Below are 22,067 nucleotides of genomic sequence, written 5' to 3'. Positions count from 1 at the left end.
AGGACAGCCCCCCTATCTCTAGACCACCTCAGTTGCTGGGTTGGTGCAGGGTCCTGTCTGAGGTCCTCAAGCTCCTTGTGGGGTGCAGCGGTGGCACAGGGGCTCTGTGTGGCCTCGGGTAACTCACTTCAGCTCCCCAGGTCTCAGTTTCTTGATCTGTGAAATGGGGCACTGGTGGGTCCCAGAGGGTCGTCGTGAGGATGGAGGGCGCACATAGTAGGTGCACAATAAGGGTGGCTATTATTGCTGCTAAAATGGAGCGGTTATGTGTGGGGGATTCCGAGGACAGACAGGCCTGGGAATTGCCCTGTCCGGGGCTGGGTGTGGCCTTTTGGAGGCTGCTCTGTGCTAGGCAGCATCCTTGCTGGGCAGGCTGGGTTCCGGAGGGAAATCTGGGCAGGTGGTGTGATGGGCATTACTTATCCCTGCTCCATGAGGAGGTGGCACCTGGAAGGGGGTGGGGACGGACGGTTTGTACCAGTTCAGAGTCTCTTCTCTGAAAACCACAGACTCAAGCAGACTGCACCTACTGGGAAGGGGGACGGGTGCTGAGGAGCAAAATAAGCACAAAACACCACTGTGGTCCACTGCGGTCCACTGTCCTGTGCTGTATCTTCCTCGTGCCTGACTCCCCTGCTGCTCTGACAATTCCACTCCCTTCCCCTGCCTGCCCTCCCCCTAACCCCATTGCCTTTCCTTTGGCCTCGAGGCTTGTTACGACTGCACAGTGCACATTTGTGAGATGATTGTGGACCAGTGAGGGTGCTCAGGACAGGGGCTGCACCCCCAACACTAGGAAGGCAGCTCCAGGGACTGCCCTGGTGGCCTAGGGGTTAAGACTGCATGCTTCCAGTCTAGGGAGCATGAGTTGGATCCCTGGTTGGGGAACTAAGATCCTACATGCCCCGGGAAGTGGCCAAAAAATAAATAAAAATAAGAAATGATACAAAAAAAATTCATGATGAACAACAACAAAAAAAATTTAAGAAAAAAAAAAAATAAGAAAGGCAGCAGCAGCCTCTCCTAATCATGCTGTCAGCCCTCCCAGGAAGAGGCCTGAAGAGGAATAGTGGCCTTCCCGGAGCACTTGATGATCAGTTCATCGGCTCAGACGGTAAAGTCTGCCTACAATGCGGGAGACCGGGGTTTGACCCCTGGGTCGGGAAGATCCCCTGGAGAAGGGAATGACAACCCACTCCAGTGTTCTTGCCTGGAGAATTCCATGGACAGAGGAACGAGCCTGGTGGGCTGCAGTCCATGGGGTCGCAAAAAAGTCAGACACTTTTCACTTTCATTTTGAGCAAGACATCCAGTTACTTGGCTCAGAATCACTCTGGAAATCTCTGGTTTCTCATCTGTAAACGGGATGGTGTGAGCACCTTCTTCATGGAATTGCTGTGAGCGTTTGGTAGGTCGTTCATTCCGCAGGTTTGTCTTGCCTGCCTTCTGTGTGGCAGGAGCTGGTTTCAGGCCATTGCGATGACATGGTGAGCGGCACACCTCTTGTCTTATTGGGGCTCACAGCCTCCGCAGCACGGGGCCAGGTTCATGGAACTCATCATTATCACCCATTTAAGGGGTGACATGGAAAATTAATCACAAATTCCCTCTGCAGCGAGGAACTGTGCTTATAAATTCACCAGCTCCCGCTGAATCGCTCTTTACAATTTTTAAAGCAGTTTTATATCCATGGTCTTGCTTGATCCTTCATTTAGCAGTTATTACACTGTTTTGCAGATGAGGAAACTGTGACTTGGTGATAGAAAAGTGATTTTTCTCAAGGTCAGCCAAGCTGGGTGGCCTGGGCCTCGGCCGTGGGATGTGGGAGGCAGGCCCCTGGCCCCTGTGGGCTCAGAGCTGCCAAGAGGCTTTTCCCATGAGTTGGGGCCCCAGCTGGAGGGCAGAGGACCGGTCAGCAGGGGGATAAATTTCTCTGCCTTGGATAAAATGTCAGCTCAGTGAGCTCTGAGGTCCCACGTCAGTGGTGGCTTCAAGACTGTGGGTGACCAGGGCTTCCCTGGTGACACTGTGGATGACAGTCCATCTGGCATTGCGGGGGACACGGATTCAAGCCGTGGTCTGGGAGGCTTCCACGTGCTGCGTAGCACCTAAGTCCGCAAGCCACAGTGACTGAGGCCCGAGAGAAAGCCATCTCACACGCCCACAGCCATGAGAGGCCTTCACTGCAACTAGGGAGTAGCCCCTGCTGGCCTCAACCAGAGGAAGGCCACGCAGCAGTGGAGACCCGGCGCGGCCATAAACAAATAGAGCCGCGTGCATGTAAAAAACGATTTTTTTTTTAAATTAAAATAACCTCCCATCTTGTGCTGAGCTTGTTTGAAACTGGGTGACCGTTCTTCAAAGCTGTGGCTGCCTGGCCAACCTGACCTCTGGCCCTGGGGTTTCTGTGTTTAAGAGAGTTGGAAACAGCCTGGAAAGTGCCTCGGAGCGTTTCATCCTTTGACAGCCACTGCCCCATGGGGACCTCGGGGCGGTAGGGGGAGTGGTCAGCTGATCAGTGAATCCCCATCTAGCCTGTGGCCGGCGGGTTGGGGCGGGGGGCCCGGACGCACCCGGCAACCCTTCTGTGTCTGCTTCCAGGCAACATCGAGTACAGCTGCCCGGCCACCAACGAGTGTGAGATCACGAAACGGAGGCGCAAGTCCTGCCAGGCCTGTCGCTTCATGAAGTGTCTCAAAGTGGGGATGCTGAAGGAAGGTAAGAGCCCCCCTTCGGCCACGCGGGGCCGAACCGAGGCCCGCGCCCCGGGCGAGCTCGCCTTCCCCTGGGGAGGCTCAGATCCCCCGGGAGATGCCAGCAAGCTCTGGACGTGCTCCCCGGGCAGCGCCCAGACACAGCTCTCTCCCCGCAGCCCAGGTGAGGGCCCCGTCCCCGGGGTTGCCATCTCACACCCCTGCGGGCAGGTGTGCAGCCCCCTAGCCTCTGCAGAGTGCTCCACGCCCTGGGGGGGGGTGGTTGGGAGGCAGGGGGTTAGAAATTCTCCACCAACAGTCGTTTGGGGAATCACAGCCCCACTTGGCCCTTAGAATGCTGGCTTGGTGCTTCTGGGAAAGGCTCTCCTCGGGAACAACACCCTCTCTCTCCTCCTGGGGAAGGAAGGCTTGAGATGCTCAGTGACCCATAGAGTGTAGGGGTGCAGAGACTTTAAGACTGAGGATGGCAAGACCCGTGCTCTTCACCTGCCAGGGTCACCTCTGCTTCAGCAGGTGCCGCAGACGTGGCCGTCACCTGGCGAGTGTGTTCCCCCTCCCCTGTCCCCTGCCCCCCCTCCCTTTGTCCTGTGCCTCCGTTTCTCCTCTAGCGCTGCGCTATCCAACACCCAACACGGCAGCACGAGCCACGCCTTCTAAGTGTAAAACACACCCTAGACTTCGAAGACTTACTAGAGTGGTGAAAAGGCCTGTGAAATATGGCAGTAATAATTTTTAAAATGATTACGTGTTGAGATGATGATAATCGGGGTATGCTGGATTAAACAAACCATATTATGACATTGACATCACCAGCTTCTTTTTAACCTTCTTTAGGGTGGCGAGTAGAAAATTTAAAGTGACCATGCTTCTCGTTATTAGGACAGCACAGTTTCCAACCTCTCCACCACCTTCCCCGTCCACCTGCTCAGGATGATGACCCTCATTGAATAGCGTACTTGGAAATGGGGTGTGTGTGTGTGTGTGTGTTTCTCTCCTTTCCCCGCTTTGAAGGGGAACCAGTGACAATTCTCACAGATTAGCTTTTATGATCTGGGGCCCTGGGATCCTTCCAGAAATGGGAGGAGGCAAGAAAAAAGGTGTGGGCTGATGATCAGATGATCTGATCCTGAGGGGCTAGGAGAGAAGAGGATGGGACAGGACAGGAATGCAGGCCCTCGCTAGGAGAGGCTTCTACAGCCCAGCCTTGAGGAGCCTAAGGCCCTTTTCCCAGCCTCTTCTCCAGGCGCCCTGGACCAGAGGGCCCAAATTTGAGGTGCTTTGTTAGTAGGATGACTTGGACACTGTTGTGATGTGGAAATCGGGACTCCCTCCCTCTGTCTTCCAATCTGGGCTTCTCCTTCACCTCGGCTCAGCCCAGTTCTTTCACCACCCCGGTGTTGACGTGTCTCATCAGCTTTTAAACTGCGTGTCTTACTCGTTGCTTCATGTAACGCTTTTGAGATGGAGAAGGCCACTCAACTCTTACTCATAGGCCAGCTGCTCTGAGAAGTGGGAGTGGAGGAATCGACCAAAAAGTCAGTCCTCTTCCTAGATTAGAAACAGGCTGCAATGGACCTGCTGAAAGATCTGTCTGTTTATTTGATTCTACCTAATTTTGGTCCACCCCTCCGTAGCAGGGGGACTCAAGCTAGTGGCTGAACCAGGTCCCCTGACTTCTGCACCAGGTTCTTTCTGCTCCTCCAGAGCATCTTGGGCTTCACAGATAAGGAAACTGAACAAATGTCCACAGAGGCGTGCCTTAGCACTGGTCTCCTGACTTCTCTCCTGCATCCTGCTGGGAACCAACCAGAGGTTTTCTCAGCCTTGGAGAGACTCATTGCTCTTAAGTTTGTAAGGATGTTCTGGGAAGCTGGTGTGAGAATCCTGATTCTCACTGGGGACCAAATGTCCAGAAGCCTTTCCTGGGTGGGTGTATAGCCTTTCTCAGCATATTTCACAGCATCCGAAGAACTGGGAGCTGAAGGAAGCTGACTGCTGTCAATATACTCCTGAATTTGAAGGGGGACAAAACCAAGTCCTGTAAGGACTCACGCTGGTTTGAGGGGTGTGCGTCCTGGAGCCTAGGGCCTGGAGCCTCTCCATGCTCTGCTTTGTCTCCTTCCCACGGCACAGGTCAGGGCTTGGGAAGGCTGCCAGTCCCAGGGACAGAGAGATAAGGAAAAAGTGGGGATGGCCACTCAATCCCCGGACCACTTGGCAACAGTTGAACAGAGGCTTTTTTAGGGACTACCCAGTGATGGGAAGAGAGTCGGGGTACTTCCTAGTGGCCTCCAGAAAAGGGGAATGGTGAGGGAGACCCACACAGGCCAGGAAGCAGATGGCCAAGGGCGCAATCCATCAACAACAGCAGCCCAGACATTTAAGAGGAGTGAGATGGATGCTGTGTGCCCCAGGATGCTGGCAGGGGATGCTGGGGGGTGGGGGGAGCATGGACCTGAGATCACATGCAGAGTGGGTGTCTGAAGCTGCTGGCGGGAGCCAGGAGCATGTGTTAGGTGAGCTTCCTGGGGTCCAGCCCAAGGTCCCTCAGGAGCTTGGGCCCCAGGAGGAGGCACAGACCCTAGAACACTCCCCTCCCCGGCCCTGCCCTTGCCCCATAGTTGGCGAAGGGAAGGTGACAAAAAGGCTCCAAGGCTTCCGTTTAGCTCAGTGAGCTCATCCCATGGTACCGAGCCTTGGCAAGATGCTGGGATCAGGAGCTCCACGGGGACTGGCCCCTTAGGAGGAACATACCTTATTGCCGAGCCTGGGTGTCTGCCAGGCAGTAGCTCTTGGCAGCTGCCCTGGCTCCTGCTTTAGTTTGGGAGGTGCCACCCTCCTCCACCTTGGCCCCCACCATGAGCAGGGGACCCAGAGTCAGCACAGACTCCTTGCCTCCCTTTGATTCCTTTCAGACTCTGGCCTGACCCTGAAATGCAGACTCCAGTCTTTTGCAAGGTGGCCTGCCATCTTCAAGGCTCCATGGCGGGCCTTGGGCGTTGGGGAGCCAGGCTCTGGGCTCCTGGGTCTTCTGGGGCAGGGGCCCAGGGAAGTGGAGAATGGAAGGCCACCTTCCCCCTCCTCCCCACCCATTTCGCTCTTCTATCTAGCAGCTCTGGTTGCCTTTTACAGTCTTTCTTTACAGTCTTTCTTTCTGAAGAGACCTGAGAGGTTGCCATGTGATTTTGGGGGTGGCCTAGCACCTGCCAGGGAAGTCAGAACTGGGGCTTTCTTTGGCTCAGCCTCTGCCTCGAGGCTGCTGTTGGCTCTGGAAGCTTCAGCTGTGAAACCTAGGTGATGTCCAGGGCTCTGTCTCACTTTAACCCAGTGTCTGAAAATCTGTATCTTCAGGGAAAAGGGTGATGATGCTCTTTATAAGAAACCGAATACAAACTCTGCTCTGGGCTAGCAGCTGGTGCCCACGTCCTGTCCTGACTCTGAGGTGTCCTTGCTGTGTCTGTTGCTGCTCACACACCTGTTTCTTCACCTGCGGAGCAGGGGTGTTGATGCTGAAACCCGTTCTCCATCACCAGGCCAAGGTGAGGTCCAGATGGGACAATTCCTTGGTAAGATCCGCTGTGGGCTTGCTTTAAGAGGTCAGCTTCCCCGGTACATTTAAACATTATTTGATTCAAAGATGGTCTCCTTTGCACTCAACTTTTTGAAAATCTGACCGTGTTAGCTGGGGCATATTGGTGTCCAGCTGCCCTGATTCTCTTCCTGGATTTGCTGGTGGGAGTCTTGGAGGCGGCATCTGCCTTGGGCGGACCCCATCTAGGGTCTAAAATGAGGATGAGAGGGGCTCCCTTGGGACGACTGTGGAGACAGTCTCCGGATGGGTGAGGGTGTGGCCTCATGGCCCCTAAGCCAGGAGAACCTGGAAAACCATTTGCTACATTTCACAGCACCCCACCCCCCACCCCCACATCTGGAAATTCAGCAAATCACCCTGCACAGATTGTCCCTGCAAACTTCTCCTCACCTCACTTTACCTCCCTCAGGCCCCTAGCCTCGCAGGCCCGCTCCCTTTCCTCCTCCCCTCAGCCCCCGGCCTGCCTTTCCCCAAGTGTTTTCTAAAAGATATTTGATTTCCGTGAAAGCTGGGCTGCCGTCCATGCAATACCCTCTCACTCTCTTTGTGCTTGTCGGGAAGGCAGAGGGCTCCTCCAGGGATTCTGGGTAATTGGGTTAGTGGCCAGCTCATGTCAGGAAATTAAAAGGCGGCCCCGATCAGGTTCCCGCTGCATGGGATTTAATGGCTTTGTATTTATAGAGTCTCCTGCCTCTAGCCCATGCCAGAAATACCACTTCTCTGGCCCTATGAATGAAGAAAGAGGATGAGAGATGACTTGCCTTTAAAAATTCTTTCTTTTCTAAAATACATTCGTGTTCTGAAACAAAACAACTCTTGAACACTTCAGAGAACAGTTTTGAACTAGAGCCCAAGAACTCTGATGGATGTTTGCATCGCCCTGGATCACTTTCCACCCTACAGGCACCCATGCACAGGCACACACAGCTAGCTGTTGGCTCCCAGTATCTTCCCATGTGGCCTCACACCTTGGGCCACTCAGACTCGATGACTTGATGACTCTGGTTGAGGAACTGTTGATTGAATGAAGTCACAGAAGATGGTCTTGTCTGTGCTGAGCTCTTATTACTGTTCATTCAGGGCTTTGGCTCATTGGACATTGGATAACAGGTTCAGTGGTCATATAGAACCTGTAAAACCCCAGTAACACATTTATCAACTCCTTCGGTGATTTACTTCTTAAGCCTCCTTCTCCTCCTCTGTAAAAGGGAAATGATAATTGTGCCTGATTCATCTTGCTCCCCATTCACCGGGAAAAGCCCCTAGAGTTGTACCACAAAGTAAGATGTCGGTCATTGATTTGAGAGACTCCACATTGTGCTTAATCACTGATTTCTTCTGTGTTTCAGAGGGCAGTTTTGAATCTCCTGTAGCCTCCCTCCCTGCTCCTTGGCTGATGACCTTGCTTCATATTTGATTGAGAAAATAAAAACAGTTAAATAGGGAATTTCTAAACTTCCTGCTGTTGAATCCACAAACCTTCCCACTTGTTTTCCATCTTCACTCTTGTTAGAAGTATTTCTATTCCTATCAAAAGTCAATCTCCCCACCTCTGCTCTAAATTGCATTCATCTTTATCAGGGACTTTACATAGTATCATGTCTGCTTCCAGCCCCATCAAACCTTCCTCACTGCTGGATCATTTTCAGCAGCACAGAAACAAAATTTAATTAAAAAAACCCACAACTGTACTTAGGGCTTCCCTGGTAGCTCAGCTGGTAAAGAATCTGTCTTCAATGCAGGAGACCCCTGTTTGATTCCTGGGTCAGGAAGATCCGCGGGAGAAGGAATAGGCTCCAGGATTCTCCAGTATTCTTGGGCTTCTGTGGTGGCTCAGCTGGTAAAGAATCCACCTACAATGTGGAAGACCTGGGTTCAATCCCTGGGTTGGGAAGATCCCCTGGAGAAGGGAAAGACTACCCACTCCAGTATTCTGGCCTGGAGAATTCCATGGACTGTATAGTCCATGGGGTTGCAAAGAGTCGGACATGACTGAGTGACTTTCACTTTCACAACTGTACTTTGATCCAAACTTTATCTCTGTTCAGCTACTGCTGTCTTACCCTGCTGCCTTTCTCAATGCAACTTTCCTGAAGAGTTGACAGCACTTACTATATCCATCCACTTTAAAAATAAAAACAAACAAAAACAAGCAAAACAGTCACTTAAAAAGTAAGCATATAGTAGATCCAGAAAAATATTTACAGTATATTATATTAGTTAAGGTAAGTCTAAACTTCTATACAAAGAGACTGCCTCCCTCAAAACAAAAAACTCAGACTTAAACAAGATGGAATTTTATTTCTTTCTCATTAAATAAAATAGTCCAAAGAGTCAAGGGTGATCCAGGACTGTTTAGGCAGCTTTAGCATCCTTAGCTCAGAGAAGGCAATGGCAAGCCACTCCAGTACTCTTGCCTAGAAAATCCCATGGATGGAGCCGCCTGGTAGGCTGCAGTCCGTGCGGTCACTAAGGGTCGGACACGACTGAGCGACTTCACTTTCACTTTTCACTTTCACATACTGGAGAAGGAAATGGCAACCCACTCCAGTGTTCTTGCCTGGAGAATCCCAGGGACGAGGGACCCTGGTGGGCTGCCGTCTATGGGGTCACACAGAGTCGGACACGACTGAAGTGATTTAGCAGCAGCAGCAGCATCCTTAGCAAGTGGTTTCTACTTGTGGACCCAGTTATCCCCATCTCCCAGACAACCAAAAGGAAGAAAACCCTACATCAGATCATTCCGATGGCTGGAGCCAGAGTGGTACAAGTTCCTTCCGTTTACAACCCATCGGTGGAATCTAGTCACATGGCCACACATCTACGCAAGGATGTCTGGAAACTGTAGTCTTTAGCTGGGACTGCCATGTGTCCAACTAAAACTGTCAGTATAGAAAAAGGAAAGAACATATCTTAAAGGGCAGGCATTGTTATTTGCGAAAAACACATGTAAAGTAGGAAAAATACTGATCCTGTCCATACTATCTAAGAAAAAGAAATTTTACCCTTACTTTTTAGGTTCCCTCTGTGTCTGAGCCCCCATTCACTACTTTCAGCGGCAACTATTATCCTGATTTGACATTATTTTTCCTTGCCTTTCTTTGTAGTTTTTTCATAGGTTTGTATCTTGAATCATATGGTGTTTTTTAGTTTTTATACTATACATATTCTTCTGCATCTTGGTTATTTTAGTCAGTATTTCTGAGATGAATACTTCTTGTTGTGTGGTTCTGTAATTCATTTATTTTCATTTCTGTATTATAGGAGTCAGCCGGATACATGCATTTGGCTTTGTGGGCCAAAAGGTCTCTGTCTATTTAACTCTGCTGTTGTAATGTGAACATGGCCACAGACAATATGCTCTTCTTGTTGTTTAGTCGCTCAGTCATGTCCAACTGTCTGTGACCCCATGGACTGCAGCACATCAGATCCCTGTCCTTTACCATCTCCTGGAGCTTGCTCAAACTCATGTCCACTGAGTCAATGATACCATCCAACCATCTCATCCTTTGTCATCCCCTTTTCCTCCTGCCTTCAATCTTTCCCAGCACAGGGCTGTGCTCCGTGAGGTGCTTATCTGAGCCTGTCCCCAATTTTTCCATATATTCTGGCCATTTTATTAGTCATTTTTGCAGTTGCTGATATTATAAAAATCTCATTTGCAGCTTTCTTCTCTTTGATGAATAGAAGTTAGTAATTTTAATAAATTGAATGTATCAGTCTTTTCCTTTACGATTTGCACTTCAGTGTCAATTTAAAAAAAAACCAAAAACGTGTTTTCTTAACCTGCTACTGTAAAGATGCATTCCTAATCTGCCTTCCCCATGTTGGTCTTGGATTTTGCTGGACTTGACTTTTGAGTACGGTGAGCTGGCTCCAGGATGGCAAACTGCTTTTAGATGAACTGTCAACTCTAGGGTGTGGGGCAACTGCCTAGAATGCGTGATTGAAAGGCTTCTTAGGCAGAACCCGGGATCAGTAGGCAAGAGTGCCGTGATTGATTAGCAATGTCTGCCACAGACTAGGAAATGGAGGGTGGTGGCATAGCTGACAGCTTTTTGCATGACTGATCTAGTGCACCTGAGTTCAAGTGATTTGCCCAAGACCACACAGCTAGTAAATAATCAAGTTGAGGGGAATCTAGTCTCCTTGGTTATACAGGAATTCATTCTTTTTTAAAAAATGTATTTAGCTGTGTTGAGTCTTGGTTGTGGTATGTGAAATATTCACTGCGTCGTGTGGGATCTTTCATTGCGGTTCACAGACTCTCTAGCTGTGTCGTGTGGGCTCCAGAGCACCTGGGCTTCAGTAGTTATGGCACACAGGCTTCAGAGTGTGCAAGCTCAGTAGTTGCAGTGAGTGGGCTTGGTTGCTCCACAGCCTGTGGAATCTTAGTTCCTGACCGGGGGTCAAACCCTTGTCCCCTGCATTGCATGGCAGAGTCTTAACCACTAGGTCACCAGGGAAGTCCCTGGAATTCCTTCTAAGAAGCCCAGTCCAACTCATTGTAGATGCCTTGGCCAGTAGCCTAGAGCCTGTCCTCAGATGGGAAGAAGAGGAGGGGAATGGGAAGAGAGACTGGGCTGAAACAGCTTTTCCTGGTTAGGTGTTCAGTTTTGGAGACTTCTTGGTAGCTGGGAACACAAGGATAACTCAGCCCTGCCGAAATGTCCTTGGGGACATAGTGCTCTGGGTGGGAAGGGTCCAGAGGAGAGAGCAGCAAGCGAGTGGACACTTCTGTAAAAGGCAGAAGGCTAGGACCTCATCCCCCAGTACCATCTGACCCACTCTGGAGCAGCTGGCACAAGCCCCGAAGTACTCGGCGGCATGTATGTTTACCCACCTGCAAGGTTTCATTCTCTGAGCTTGCAGGGGGCCAAATGCAAGGCACACTTCATATTATGATATGGCAGCAAGGTGAAAGGCAGCCCAAGATAGCCATCCTGCCTGAGACAGCAAGGTGAGCTCGCCTGTCACCCAGAAACCCCTGCAGGACATGTAGCTGAAGGGAGTCCAGGTTGTGCAGGGGCTGTGGATGAGTGTTTAGGGCATTCTGCTAGGCTGCTAGGTGGGCATCAGCACATCCACGTGACCTACAGTCCCTGGGCCCTCCAGAGCCCAGGGCACTCCTATCACCTTTAAAGGGGGTTGCTTCTCTTTCTGGAGAGGGGTGAGCTATAGTTTGGTAGAACTTATAGGTAGAGAGTCAACACCTAAGTCTCCTGGAAGGAACACTGCTTAAACAAAAGTACCGTGTAAAACAAGTTTAGTGCGGTGCTTCCCGGGCCTGGTAGATAATCTGAGTCACTAGAGCAGTGACTTCATAATTACCCTTTCCTGTATATCTCCCCTATTAACAGAATCAGTTGACTCAGAACCTTGAAGGGGGTAAGCCCTTAAGGTCTGTGTCGTTCAAAGGCTCTTAGGACATTCTGATGGTCATACGGAATGGGTGGTCCAAGTTCAGAGCAAAGATGATATGACTTGGAGATCAAGGTTCAGATCCTCCCTCTGACCTTTCCTGGCTGTGTGTCCCTGAGAGAGTTACCTGACCTTTCTGAGCCTCAGTTCTCATTTGCGCATGGTAATAATCATGTATTCTCTCTCCATCAGTTTTGTGACACAGATCAAATGAGATGTGGAAGGAGCTTTGCAAACTGCACAGCGTTATACACATCATTAATAAACCAAGGACATTCAATGGGGTGTGTGTGGGTGGGAGCAGGGTGGGGGTGGGGATTTCTAGGGGGAAGAGAAGGGTCTTGACTATGACAGCTTTGCAGTGTCAGGACAGGAGACCCAGGCTCAGAAACTTGCCTGAGTGTTTCCTGTGGGAAGAGAAATGTGACCCGCAGTGCCTGTCACAGGGACAGGCTGTGGGCCAGGTGCGGGGCCACGCTTTCCCCAGCTTTACCTGGTTATTTTTAGTTCCTGGGATAAAAGAAAGAAACTTAAACTGGCCCCCCACCCCCAGCTGCTGCCGCCCCTGCATACTCTGCTATTTTTACTTCCGAAAGGCTGGGATCTCGGCCAGCTTAGGGAGAGCATTGGAGAAGAGAGCAGGGAATTGAGGGGTGGGGGGAGCAGGAGTTATTTACTTCCATTAAGAAAAAAGTCAGAAGCCTGATCTTAAAAAGTCAGCAAGTGGACATCTGATCTAGGGCACAGTAGCTGTCAGCCCTGGCTGCTCTGACATGCCTGCAGTGGGTTGGAGAGGTCAGCAGATGGGACAGGGGCTTGGGGGAGCGCGCCCTATCCCCGAACACCTCCAAGCAGTTTCTTCCCAGAGCAGCCCAGCAGCTTCTTTGCTTTTTCCTGCACCCTGAGCCGGGAAATGGGGTTGGGCATTGCAAGTGTAGGGAGACCAGTCCAGGGATGAGGCTCCTGGGGGTTGGGGACTGTGTGGCCTCAGCTGAGCACATTCAGGGGGTACCTGTGTTGGCACCATGTGCCCTTGGGCACAGTATTCCGCGTCTCTGAATCTTGGTTTCCTGAGAGGTTTTTTGTAACACATCTGACCCACAGTCCTTATAACTAAGGGGATATGTTTCTCTTCCCACGAGACAGTTCAAGGCAGACACTACCAGTTTCCTAGGCAGATGAGAGAGATTCCTATTAAGTGCCTACTGTGTACTTGGCATGTTACTATTTGGAGATATAATTACTGTCAGTTCAGTTCAGTTTAGCCACTCAGTTGTGTCCGACTCTGCGACCCCATGGACCGCAGCACGTCAGGCCTCCCTGTCCATCACCAGCTCCCAGAGTTCACTCAAACTCATGTCCATTGAGTCGGTGATGCCATCCAGCCGTCTCATCCTCTGTCGTCCCCTTCTCCTCCCACCTTCAATCTTTCCCATCAGGGTCTTTTCAAATGAGTCAGTTCTTCGAAGCAGGTAGTAATTATATATGATGACTATATTGAGATATAATTCACCCAGGTAAAGCGTACAATTCAATGGTTCTAGGTATGTTACATTATTTTAATTGTGGCAAAATATATACAACAAAGTTCACCTTAAAAAGCCTTTAATTTTTTTTTTTTTTGCTATATCATCTGGCTTGTGGGATCTTAGTTTCCCTGACTAGGGATTGAACCTGGACCACGGCAGTGGAAGTGCCAAGTCCCAACCACCAGACCACAAGGGAATTCCCTAAAAACGATTGTTAAGGGAAAAACCATTTTTACATACAATTCAGTTGGCATTAAGCACATTCAGTGTTTTGTAACCATCACCACTGCGTGTTTCCAATACTTTTTCATCATCCCAGACAGAAATGACAATAACTCTCCTTTCTCTGACCCTGGCCCCTGGGATCCTCCAAACTACTTCCTGTCTGTTACAGTTATTTCTTATAAGTGAAATCATACAGCATCTCACCTTTTGTGTCTTGCTTATCTCACTTAGCATAATGTATTCAAAGTTTCTTGATGTCATAGCAAGTATCAGAACTTCATTCCTTTTTCATGACTGAATAATATTCCATTGTATGCATAGTACAACATCATATCGATGGATACTTGTGTTGTTTCTGCCTTTTGGCTACTGTGAATAATGTCACCAAGAACATTTGCAGATGAGTATCTGTTCAAAGTCCTGATTTCAGTTCTTTTGAGTCCACACCTAGGAGTGGAATTGCTGGGTTGCATTTCCACAAGTGGTTAAACAAATGTTTAATTAATCTTTTTATTTTGATATAATTGTAGATTCATATGTAGTTGTAGGAAATAATGCAGAGAGATCTCATGTTTACCCTTGACCCAGTTTCTCCCAATGGTAACATCTTGCTAAACTATAGTTCAATATCACAGCCAGAATATTTACTTTGATACAGTCACAATATGGAACAGTTTGAAGGATAAAATATTTTTTAAAATGATACTATTGGCTAACATTTATTGAGCACTCCCTTTGTGCTATCTACAATATTTTAAGTGCCTTACGTGCATTAACTCTTTAATCTTCACCACAATAAAGGTAAGTGCTACTGTCATCCTCGTTTTGCAAGTGCAGGAGTTGAGGCACAGAGGGGTGAAGAAACGCGCTCAAGGTCTTTAAGGCAGTAAGGGGTAGAGTCAGGTCTGACCCTAAGCCTCGTGCTTCCTCTTTTTAGAGGCACAGACCCCTCTGGGCCTCTACACAGTTGCAACTCTCAAAACAAGCACAGTCTCCAGGCCAAGCAGCAAGTGGCAGCCGGGTAGGCCCCTGGCTGTTTTGGCCGCACCACCTAACTTGCAGGATCTTAGTTCCCTGACTAGGGATCGAACCCGTGTTCCCTTCAGTGGAAGCGTGGAGTCCTAACCACTGAACCTCCAGGGAAGTCCGTGCATCCGGACTTTATAATGGAGTTTCTCAGGTGGGCCTGCTCACTCGCTCTGACCACTGAACCTCCGGGAAGTCCGTGCATGCGGACTTTATAATGGAGTTTCTCAGGTGGGCCTGCTCACTCGCTCTGTTCACATGGTCCTTCCCCGCTGTTCCTGGGGAATGGTGACCAAGCACAGCCCACCTCCCCCTTGTCTTGCTCAGGGCCAGGAAAGAACAGATGTCCCCTCACAGGATTTTATGAAGGCACTATTTACAGAGGGGAGGGTGGGACCCAGGGAACCAACCGGAGGGGGTGATACACCCTGAGACTAGGAATAGCGGGGAGCATTAATAATCTCAACCTTAAGAGACCAGAGATGAGTTGCTCCAAGAAGCCAGAGAGAACTAGGCTTGTACTTAGAGGTCAAAGTTACACTTCGGGCCGAGCAGGGAGGACGTAAGGGTTAAGTACCCCTCTTCCTAGCTCTCTGATCGAGGCACTGCAAACCCAGCTGGAAACCAGAGACCAGAGATTCCTGGCGATGGGGCAGGGCTGACATGGGTAGTAGGTGTGCCTAGAGGAGCCAGCTGAGGGCAGCCAGCAAAGTAGGCTGCTGGTGCATAGGTGTAGCTGGCTCTGACACACGGGGTCTCCTGCCCGTTATACACCGGGGTCTCAAACCGCCTCCGGGCAGGATTTCCCCCACTAGCAATGAGGGAGTCTGTTCTCAGCTGAGGCCACACAGACTGCAGGGCGCTGGGAGGCACAGCTCCAGGGCACCATTCAGATGGAATGCCAGGTGAATGGTCCCCAGAGGTGTGCAGTGTGGCCCTGGCCACGCACTGCTACATTTCTTCCACCACCACAGTGACTCAGGGCCCTTTGAGAGACGTAGGATACCAGAGTGGTTGACAGCCTGGGCTCTGGTGTCAGATCGCATTCCTTCCTATGAGGCTTTGGCAAGTGACTCACTTTTCCCCATCTGTAAATGGGATAATAATAGAAGCTCCCTCATAGGGTTGTTGCAATCCCTAAATGAAATAATTACACGTGCAGCGCTTAGAGCAGGGGCAGCACCAGGGAGCAACTGGTCAGTAGAGGTGAACTTCAGCTTATATTTATGTCTATTAGATTTAAGGGGTTACCATGTTGGCCAAGAAGGGGGATAGGTTCTTATCTGGGCCTGGGCTCAGCTAAAGGCTTCAGTCTTCACAGTACATGTATTCCTGGAATTATCAACCTTTTTTGTATTCAAATGACACACTAATAAATACTTAATTTTGGCCTGCACATGTTAAGGGATTAAACTGTACTGAACAGTCATTAAAGCAAAGGATAAGTATTTATTATAGTATTTGGAGATCTGGTATACTTTACCTGAGAATATTATTGATGCCTGTTTAAATTCAGAAAGTATCAATAAGATGATACAATCTAATAATCCCAAAGAGTAACTGTAAATTACTTAGTATTTTAATATGCTCCCTGAGCCTGCCTTTTATATATTTCACTAATATAAGAACACAAACAATGAGTCTACTCTCATTTCAGGTTCAAATCCTCACCTTTATTTTCTTTCCATTTGCTGTTTGTAAAGACTTAAGTATCCTAATTTAAAAAGTAATTGTGCATCGTATCAGTGAAAATTGCTTTTTGCTTCAAGTTACAGAGAACTTGACTGCTAGTGGCTTAAGCATCGATAAATGAGATTGATTTCCCCACCAAACAAGAAGTCCAGAGATGGGCAGTTGCACAGACTTCTCTGTCACAGCATCAGGGGCTCAGGCTCTGCCTTTCTTCTATGGTGTTTGGTGTCTTCACATAACTGTTTCATGGTTGCAAGGTGGTTGCCACAGCTCTAGGCTTCATCTTCCAGGTCAGGGCAGAAGAAAGGCAAAAAAAGCGGCACCAACAATGTCTGTCTCTTTTATCAGAGAAGCAAAACCATTCCCAGAAGCTCCCACCATGGGCTTCCCCTTATATCCCATGGGCCAGAGCCAGGCCATATGACCAGCCTTGGTTACCAGGGAGACTGAAAACATCGGAAACAAAATTTCTTGGACTAGCTAGGGCTCATTGTGTCTATGAAGAAAATCTGGATCCTATTAGCATGGAAAAAGGGGAATGGAATGAAAATTGTGTTTAGTTCAGTTCAGTCGCTCAGTTATGTCCGACTCTTTGAGACCCCATGAATTGCAGCACACCAGGCCTCCCTGTCCATCACGAACTCCCGGAGTCTACCCAAACCCATGTCCATCAAGTCAGTGATGCCATCCAACCATCTCATCCTCTGTTGTCCCCTTTTCCTCCTGCCCTCAATCTTTCCCAGCATCAGGGTCTTTTCCAATGAGTCAATTCTTCCCATCAGGTGGCCAAAGTATTGGAGTTTCAGCTTCAACATCAGCCCTTCCAATGAACACAGAGGACTGACCTCCTTTAGGATGGACTGGTTGGACTTTTGCAGTCCAAGGGACTCTCAAGAGTCTTCTCCAACACCATAGTTCAAAAGCATCAATTCTTTGGCACTCAGCTTTTTTAATAGTCCAACTCACATCCATACATGACCACTGGAAAAACCATAGCCTTGACTAGACGGACCTTTGTTGGCAAAGTAATGTCTCTGCTTTTTAATATGCTGTCTAGGTTGGTCATAACTTTCCTTCCAAGGAGTAAGCGTCTTTTAATTTCATGGCTGCAGTTACCATCTGCAGTGATTTTGGAGCCCAGAAAAGAAAATTGGGTAGACAACTAATAATGTCTGCTGGACCCAATGGTTAGAATTTGGTGATCCACCTCTAAAGGATTCATGGTACAACATACTGCTGTATCTCTCTGGATGAGAACTCAGTCCATACCATTACCTCTTGGGAAGGGGCTGCTTCTTGTTCACTAAATATGTGCAGCAGAGTCAAGGGAAAAAACACACACTGGCAGATAGTAAGTATAAACAGACCAATGTCTGTTTAGGCCAAATGCCAAGGAATTCAGATCTCTGTCTACTGTCTCTGCCCTTGAGGGGCTGAAACTTCTCAGGGCAGAGCAGATCACATCAATAAAGACAAATGCATAGAAGGCAAGGAAAACACTGTACAAATGTAGGAAATAAAGGGCCCTTGGCTATGGAAGGAGGGTGTCCAAGGATGTTCAGGTCCATAAAGGGTTGTCTTGTGGAAGGGAGGTAATCCTGTGGGATGGAATGCAGGGTAGGAAGTGATCTGGGGACAGAATTTAGGTCAATACCAGGGGAAATTTTCACGAGGAATGGGCTGCCTTGAGAGAGTGAATTTCTGGAGGCTGGAGGGACAAATGGAAGCTGGGGAAAGGATCAGACCTGGACAGTCAGTCTCTTGTTTCTTTAGTCGTAAGGGCTTCATTATAACGGGCACATCACTTTACTCAGACACTTGATTGCCTCCCACAGGTTGGGTGCTGAACCGGGACTGCAATGATAAATTAAAGTCCTTGTCCAGGAGTTGCCCACAGTCCACCAGGGAGATGGGCGCATGGTGTACACTGGTGAGGAGTTGTTTTGACCTTGGTGGCTGTAACACAGAAAGGACAAAGGGAGCCCAAGAATGGCATGGTCAGCTCTGCAGGGGAGTCTGGAAAGGTTTCCCAGTAGAGATAATACTTGAACTGGGCCTTCAAAGGTGCGTCCAGGATATGAACTGCCTTTGGGGATGGTTTGGGCTATTCATTTAGATGGGGGCGCATCTGCCCAACCCCAGCCAGGGTCTATGACCCTGGCCAGCTCTACCCTAAATGGTCATTGATAAACCCTGACTGTGGGGCAGTGTTATGGGGAAGGGAGATCTCAGAACCAGGGCAGACGGGACTTGTCCGCTAAGAGCCTGTTGAGTTGGAGGTGGCATGGGACACCGAGTACCGGGACACAGAGCCATGGGAGTGATGGCCTCGCTCGGCTACTGAAACCACTTTCCGGTTTACCAACCATTTCCCCACTATTTTGTCTTTTGTCACAAAAGCCACATGTGGCGAGCAGAGTTGGTATAACCACAGCTTCCATCTCTACACTGAGACCAAGGCCGTGAGAGCCAACTTGGCCGAGGCTGCCCAACCTGTAAGGGCAGAGCCGGCCTGGGACCTCGATCAATGGATCCTGTGGACTGGAGGGATTTGGGTTTGTGAGCTGAGCTCAACTTGGAAAAGCAGATGGGAAGCAAGGAGAGCAAACAAACCTCAATGCCAGATATCAATTTGTGCATAATCAAACCCTACAGGCTCCTTTTTTTTAAAAAAAAAAAAAAACAGAATAACCTGATAATCAATACACTTACTGATTGCAGCTATTGATCATTGTGCTGTCAAGATCTAGAGGAGAAACTTTAGAGAATTTATACCTGCTGTGCCCTGGGATGTCATACCCTGGAACGGCAAAGAGCTTGGGTATTGGTTCATTCATTGGGCAAGTTACTAAATCTCTGTGAGCTTCAGTTTGTCTTATAAAATGAGGATACTAGCCCCAGCTGTAGACACTGGGGACTAAATACGGCAACACATACAGAAAGTCCACCATAAGCTTGGCTGTTCACATTCTCATTGTCAGTGTGATTTACCAGAAGGTCACACGCAACTAGGGGAAGAGCACTAATGGTGGTGATGACCGTACTAACAGCTCCGTTTTCTCAGCCCCCACGTGGCGCACTGGGTGCCACGGCACCCCCTGGAGTAGGACGGTGAGTGGCCCTTGGTCGTAAGGCCCTTGGTGCCTAATTAGGAGAAGCCCAGTGTGTTATTAGAGCCCGGGAAGAAGCACCCAGCCTGGATGGGGGCTGGGGGGTGGGGGTTGGAGGCAGGTCCATTCGTGCATGTATCAAGATTTTCTGGAATACCCACCAAGTGCCAGGCCCGGTGTGAGGACACAGTGTATTAGACGGGGAGGCAGGGACAGAGGTGGCATATGCCCATCTCTTTGCTCGCTGAGGGGTGGGTGCCTCCTCTCCCCCCTGTAGAGCAGCTCCCTGTCCTGCTGACAGCTGTCTGGGATCAGGCAGCCTGGGTGGGAGGGGGCACTTCATGAGACTGGCTTCTAACAAAGAAGCCAGTGAAGTGGAGAAGGGCCCACTCTGGACTCCAGGTCAGACCCTGGCACACAGTAGGTGCTCAGAAAACGGGGGTCCTCACTGTCCTCTGTTCCTGCTGCCTGGTGTTTTCACTCGCGGTCTTGCCAGCTTTCCAGGCGGAGAAGCCTGGTGGAGTGTTGGACTCTTCTCGGGGGTAGTAGGCAGGGCTGAGCTGCCTTCAGGCTGGGTCACAGGACAGAGTCAGGAAGACTCTTCAGGGAACAGGGGACCATCCTTCCTGCCTTGACGTGCCTGCTCCTTCTGCCCTCGCAGAAGGGGCTGAGAGGGGTGAGCCAGAGTCCCATCGGCACACGGATCTCGGTCTTTTGCTGAACGCGATTCGGCTGCCCCTTCAGATTCCCGAGGTGCTGATGGAAGAGGATTATTCAGCCACACCTGCTAGGAGGCGGTGGGGCAGCCCAGCTCAAACTCTTCCTGTGCCCACAAACCACCCTGCTGAAATGCTAGCTCAGCTTCCACCCAGGGCCAGCCCCGAGAGCTTGCAGAAGAAGCTCTGCCCTGCTATTGCTGTTGCTGGTCACACCACACTTCCAGAAGGAGGCAGTGGTCGGTGCCCCGCACACACCTACGTAGGGTTCTGTCGAGTGTGTGCTAACCCGCCACCTTGTGACTGCGGCTCTGCCACCAGAGCCTGCTCTACCCGGACCTGTGACTTGCCAGTGATTGTGGGAGAAGTGGCTAAATGCCCCAGTGGCCCTTGCCCCCGGCACCGTAGCTGAGGCGCATTCTACACAGCCTCCCCGGGGTCTGCGGTGAGGCTGAGCCGGCGTCCACAGCAGCGTCCACTCAGGAACACGCTCATATTGACTTCCTTCCTGCGATCGCCTCCCAGATAAACTGCCCACGTCATTCCAGCATCTGGTCCTGAAGCACCCACTGCAGAGGTGGCCAGTTGCAACCCTTTCTGACTCTGGACTCAGAAGGGAAGCTCACTGGAAACTCATCAGGAGGCTTAAGGACCACACTTAGCCAGACAAGGACCAAGGAGAGCCCCTGAGAGCCCAGGCACAGGAGATGCCCTAACCAAGAAAGTCTGGCCCGGGCTTCCCACACCCCTGCGACTGAGGGCAGTACTGCTGGCCTCCTTAATAAGATGACTTGACAAGAGGGGAGCTGCCTTGAAATAGGAAGCAGGGGTGGGACGCTGGTGTCCTGGAAAAGGGAAAATTTACTACAGCCGTGTTCAGCATCAAAGACAAGTGCCAGTGGTGGGGTAAAATGGACACTGCTGATGAAATGCCAAGCAGTGACTGGCCCCCCCAAAAGACATCCCCTTTTGGGCAGCCTGGCTGCGTGGGCTTACAGCAGCCTCCAGGCCCTTGGCACACCCCCATGGGCCAGGAAGGTGGCAGAAGGTAGGACCGGCAGGAGGAAGTGCCAGGGAAAGACAGGGCCCTGAAGACCAGCTGGCTGGAGCTCTGTATTGTGATGCTGTTGACCTTTGGCAAAAGGACGAGAAGGTGAAGCCATTGAGCTTGCTCCTCTGGGGCCTTGGACTCTGTCTTTGACTTCTTGTGTGTTCCAGCCAAGGTCCGTCTCGCGGTGAGGCAAGGAGAGCCGCTTTGCTTATGGTGTTCTCACTTGGAGCTAAGTCCATGGGCTCCAGCCATCTTTTTAGGGCAGGCCATACGAATTGCTGGCTACATGTAGGTGTGTGTGCCTTTGGGTGAGGAACCCACAGGAGGTCCTGTCCGCCCTGCCTGCTGGTGGGAGTGTCGAGTGGTAACAATACGTGTATCCAGAATGCAGGAGCTGGGAGTGGGGCGGGTTTCCTGAAGGTGGTACAGACTCGCTGACAATGAAGGGTCTCCCTCGGATCGGGCCTTACTCCACTGGAAATCGGTGTCAGTGTGGTGTGACCACACCTGCTTTTGCACTTGCTGTTGACATCCTTCTAGGCACTGAGGTTCCAGGTGTGACCATGACTACCTGATGCCCATCTGGTGGGGTTTCTGTAGAACACATTTATGTCTGCATTTATGTAGAAGACAGACTTTAGAACTGAACCCTAGAATTTCTGAGGGTGGGATCCAGAAATTGACACTTGTGATGAGTGCCCACCATCTAGTTGCTTCTTGTGTGAAAAGTTTGAAGGTCATTGTTTTATTTAGCTCTTTGGAGGTGTCACCCATGGCAGGGATTTCTTTCCTCTCTTGGCAAGCTAATTCAGTCCTGCCTGGATTCACAGCAGATCTAAAATGATGCGTTGTCTTTCCCCAACATTTGAAGGAGTGCTTTTGCTGTGCTTTGCCTTCTGGAAACAGAAGGACTCAAGAGCTGAAGCCTGCTTGGAAGGGATTTCAGGAGGATCCTGACTCCAGAAAGGCAGGACCAGGCCTAGGGGAAACC

At 50.1% G+C, this 22,067-nt stretch overlaps 1 protein-coding gene across 2 annotated transcripts in view; it reads left to right on the top strand.

Moving 5' to 3' along the window:
- ESRRB (estrogen related receptor beta) overlaps positions 1–22,067 on the top strand; it is a 192,668-nt gene that overhangs the window by 147,321 nt on the left and 23,280 nt on the right. For both annotated transcript variants that reach the window (XM_055435443.2, XM_088839420.1), the window contains exon 3: positions 2,602–2,718. In XM_055435443.2, the coding sequence (XP_055291418.2) occupies positions 2,602–2,718 (117 nt within the window). The remainder of the gene's footprint in view (positions 1–2,601; positions 2,719–22,067) is intronic.

This window comes from Moschus berezovskii, chromosome 9 (genome assembly GCF_049115385.1).
Source record: "Moschus berezovskii isolate FMDL1 chromosome 9, NW_MosBer_1.0, whole genome shotgun sequence".
Classification (NCBI taxonomy): Eukaryota; Metazoa; Chordata; class Mammalia; order Artiodactyla; family Moschidae; genus Moschus; species Moschus berezovskii.
This window is presented reverse-complemented; position numbering and strand designations above follow the sequence as displayed.